Source organism: Oncorhynchus clarkii, unplaced genomic scaffold (assembly GCF_045791955.1).
Source record: "Oncorhynchus clarkii lewisi isolate Uvic-CL-2024 unplaced genomic scaffold, UVic_Ocla_1.0 unplaced_contig_13079_pilon_pilon, whole genome shotgun sequence".
NCBI classification, from domain to species: Eukaryota; Metazoa; Chordata; class Actinopteri; order Salmoniformes; family Salmonidae; genus Oncorhynchus; species Oncorhynchus clarkii.
In genome coordinates, this window is record NW_027258589.1 from 5,001 (window position 1) to 9,702 (window position 4,702).

At 46.5% G+C, this 4,702-nt stretch overlaps 1 protein-coding gene across 2 annotated transcripts in view; it reads right to left on the minus strand.

Moving 5' to 3' along the window:
* The window catches only part of LOC139397421 (gap junction beta-1 protein-like), a 2,121-nt gene extending 235 nt beyond the window's left edge, over window positions 1–1,886 (minus strand). The window contains exons 1-2 of one of the 2 annotated variants that reach the window (XM_071144150.1): window positions 1,853–1,886; window positions 1–607 (exon numbers count right to left, since the gene is read on the minus strand). The exon at window positions 1–607 is cut by the window's left edge and continues 235 nt beyond it. In XM_071144150.1, coding sequence (XP_071000251.1) covers window positions 1–593 — 593 coding nt within the window. In that variant the 5' untranslated portion in view covers window positions 594–607; window positions 1,853–1,886. Of the gene's footprint in view, window positions 608–1,153; window positions 1,250–1,852 lie in introns of those variants that run through there. The other variant, XM_071144149.1, reaches the window with a different exon arrangement.
* Between the last annotated feature and the right edge of the window lie 2,816 nt (window positions 1,887–4,702).

The window sequence follows — 4,702 nt, forward strand, 5'->3', positions numbered from 1 at the left end:
GACACGGAGAGCATGAACACGGTGAAGATGGTTTTCTCCGTGGGTCGCGACACGAAGCAGTCCACAGTGTTGGGGCAGGGGTACGAGTCACACTTGACCAGACGGAACATCTTGAAGTCAGGGTAGATCAAGTAGAATATATAAAGGAAGCCGACTTCCAGAACGATCCTAAACAGCACACTGATCATATAGGTCCACCAAAGGGCGCCTGCGATCGCAAACTTCTGATACTTGATTTGTTCCAACTCCTTAGGGGAAGCGCGCCCGGACTTCTTCAGGATCTTCTTGTTGATGTGTCTGCGATGGGCTACATGCATGGCCACTAGGAGAGCAGGCGTGGACACCAGGATGAGCTGCAAGGCCCACAGGCGGATGTGTGAGATGGGAAAGAACTGGTCATAGCAGACAGAGTTGCAGCCGGGCTGCTGGGTGTTGCAGGTGAAGCCAGACTTCTCGTCGCCCCAGACCGACTCGGCCGCCACCACGAGGACCAGGATTCTGAAGATGAAGATGACAGACAGCCAGATGCGGCCGATGCCGGTGGAATGCCTGTTTACGCCGCTGATCACGGCGTAAAAGGACCCCCAGTTCATTTTCGATTCCAGGTCTGGAGAGGAGAAACAAGAAGGGATATAGTTCTGTTGACAATGTATTGATACAAGCTAACGTTCGATCACACTGGGAAAGGTTCTCTATAAGAACGACCACGTCAAGGAAACATGTAATGAAGGAATTAGGGGACATCAAGGTACATCACATGTTGGTAACATATTGATATAGTCATTGAAACTGTACAATCTCTGAGTCAATCCTTAATAAAGGCAATCAATCAAACCTGTAGTGAGGAAGAAATCGTTCTTAAATAACCCCACAGGTGTACTGTATGTATCCAACCAACAATCATCCGAAATGCTTGAGCTCAAATCACTAAAACACCAGACACATCGGACAGAAAACCTCATTCTCAAACGTACTAACGTGGACTAAAACAGAACCTTCCTCCTATATAAACAACAACCACCCAACCTAACCCTTGTCTATGTCCCAAATAGCACCCCTTTCCCTATAAAAGTGCACTACTTTCAACCAGGACCCATTGAATAGGGTGTGATCTAGAAAGCAGTCCCAGTATTCTCTGAGCTGTTGGTCCTACCAGTCTCCGCCGGCAGTGGCGGCAGCACCAGGTCCTTAAACCACCACCGTCAGGTGTAGCCTGGCCATGGAGCTGGAGCGGTCGGGTCGCAGCAACGGCAAACAAGACTCAGCCTATTCCTGGCCTGCGCTTTAAGAACCTCGGGGCGATGGCCTAACACGGGCGTAACGTCACGCCACGTAACGCTCCGATAGCCAATAGCGAAACGATAACGGAGACATGTGATCCATTCAACAAGTATTAATACTGACTGACCGAGCAACCTGACCTTCAGACAGACGGACAAACAGACACGGCTACACCAGACAGACCAGCCAAGATACATTCTCCAAGCAACGACTCAAACATCCATCTCACTAGAAGAATCTTACAACTAACTTCAGACAGACACTGTCTAAGACCTCTACTGTAACTGAAGAAATACAACCAATCTTGAAACAGTCTTTAAACTATGCCAATCATAAAATACGCCCAAATCAAACCAAGAGAAGTTATTGTATTCGAGTGAACAGATGTTTCCTATCAGTAACTACTGTCTTTCTGCAGAACCATTCTAGAATCTAGTCTGGAATTCTAGAATTCTCAGAGAGCTCCAGAACACCTCAGACAGTCAGACCCTCTTTTCTTTTCCTCAGGAATCTCAACACATCATCATCCGAATGGTTAAATGAAGAGAATCAGAGATATGATGGCTTTTACCTTCAGCTGTGGTGGTACACAAAATGTGTACAAAGAAGGGTTAAATGAAATGTGTTTATTTTATCATCGAATCAGAAGGCTCTTGGCTTGTGAACACCATGCGTTGGTAAAATGCTAATCATTCCCGCGACACTAGCCACTACCCTGCACCGTAGCAGAGCCCAGCGCAGCACAGCGGTCATATGGTCTTATATAAACTATTACCATACAATGCTGCCCTTTATCAGAGCCCCAACAAGACTCTGTGTTATTCTGATAAAACGCCCTGGTTTCTGCCTACCCCCAGCAGAACATACAGTAGAAAGAATCTGTGTGGACACAAAAGGCCTGAGTCCCATGCCACATTATTTATTGTGCTGGGAGGGGAGGGCAGAGGGCCCGAACCACTGAGCTCCATGCCACATTATTTATTGTGCTTGGAGGGGAGGGCAGAGGGCCCGAACCACTGACCGAGAGAGCAGCGGAAAAAGAAGGGCGAGCAGTGGGCAAAATTAGATGTTTGCAGAATCATTCAAGAAACTATAAATCTGAAACATTTCCAAAAGTGGACAGTCAATGTCTTTGTGTTATATAATGGGTGTTTATTTAGGGATTAGATGGTTCTGATTGGCTTGTTTCCCTGATCTATCCATTAGATGGTTCTGATTGGCTTGTTCTCCTGATCTATCCATTAGATGGTTCTGATTGGCTTGTTTCCCTGATCTATCCATTAGCTGGTTCTGATTGGCTTGTTCTCCTGATCTATCCATTAGATGGTTCTGATTGGTTTGTTTCCCTGATCTATCCATTAGATGGTTCTGATTGGCTTGTTTCCCTGATCTATCAATTAGATGGTTCTGATTGGTTTGTTTCCCTGATCTATCCATTAGATGGTTCTGATTAGCTAGATCCCCTGATCTATCCATTAGATGGTTCTGATTGGCTTGTTTCCCTGATCTATCCATTAGATGGTTCTGATTGGCTTGTTCCCCTGATCTATCCATTAGATGGTCCTGATTGGCTTGTTCCCCTGATCTATCCATTAGATGGTTCTGATTGGCTTGTTCCCCTGATCTATCCATTAGATGGTTCTGATTGGCTTGTTCCCCTGATCTATCCATTAGATGGTTCTGATTGGCTTGTTCCCCTGATCTATCCACTAGATGGTTCTGATTGGCTTGTTCCCCTGATCTATCCATTAGATGGTTCTGATTGGCTTGTTCTCCTGACCTATCCATTAGATGGTTCTGATTGGCTTGTTCCCCTGATCCCATTCATAGCTCAAATCTCTAAATGTTATTTCTGTTCATCTGTCTATTTTCCGCTAAGAATAACATTCACACCTCTTACCCAATCAGGTGTTAGTCGTTCCATTCTAAGTGACTCCTGTGGTCTCATGTCAGACAGAGGTTGAAACCAACTCTGCTGAGCCACAAGCCCTGAGGACACAAGCCCTGAGGACACAAGCCCTGAGGACACAAGCCCTGAGCCCCAAGTCCTGAGGACACAAGCCCTGAGCCCCAAGTCCTGAGGACACAAGCCCTGAGCCCCAAGTCCTGAGGACACAAGCCCTGAGGACACAAGCCCTGAGGACACAAGCCCTGAGGACACAAGCCCAGAGCCCCAAGTCCTGAGGACACAAGCCCTGAGCCCCAAGTCCTGAGGACACAAGCCCTGAGCCCCAAGCCCTGAGGACACAAGCCCTCAGGACACAAGCCCTGAGACACAAGCCCTGAGGACACAAGCCCTGAGGACACAAGCCCTGAGCCCCAAGCCCTGAGGACACAAGCCCTGAGGACACAACACCTGAGGACACAAGCCCAGAGCCCCAATCCCTGAGGACACAAGCCCTGAGCACCAAGCCCTGAGGACACAAGCCCTGAGCCCCAAGCCCCGAGCCACAAGCCCCGTGCCCCGAACCCCGAGCCCCGAGCACACGTCATCACCTGGGGGAACCACCACAGAAAGGCTATATTTGCTTATCTGTTATTTTACCAGGTCAGTTGACTGAGAGCACATTCTCATTTACAGCAACGACCTGGGGAAGAGTTACAGGGGAGAGGAGGGGGTGCATTTTTTAGAATAGGATACCATTGTAGACCCAGCCATAAATCTTCAACATGACGCGGAGACAGACAGAAAAGGCTATACGGACACTCTTGACCTGCAAACCAAAATGTACTTTCAGAATTGGTCAAAATTAGGTTAGGGTTAAGGGTTTGGTTAAAGTTAGGGATAAGGTAAGGGCAGTGCGTGACTTGGACTGAAATAGATTCCGGTACTCATTTTGTGTTCCGGTACTGGTTATATTTAGGTTCTGGAGCTCCACAACACTGTTGAGCTAGTGTTCTATGAGAGGATTAGGAGATCAAGCAGTTGGACATTTGAGGTGCCGGTACTCAGCTCCGTTGATCTCCTGCCCAAGTCAAGCACTAATTAAGAGTCAGTTTTCATTTTTTGGGGGTTAGTCGTTTTACAGGTCAAGAGTGTTTTTCCATCCCTGAGAAACATTCGGAAAGTATTCAGACCCCTTCCCCTTTTCCACATTTTGTTACTTTACAGCCTTATTCTTAAATTGATTACATATTTTTTTTTCGTCATCAATCTACAAACAATACCCCATAATGACATCACAATACCCCATAATGACATCACAATACCCCATAATGACATCACAATACCCCATAATGACAAAGCGTAAACAGATTTTTTGACAATTTTGCAAATGTATTAACGTTAAAAAAAGGAAATACCTTATTTATTCAGAACCTTTGCTATGAGTCTCGAAATACAGCTCAGGTGCATCCTGTTTCCATTGATCATCCTTGAGATGTTTCTACAACTTGATTGGAGTCCACCTGTGGTAAATTC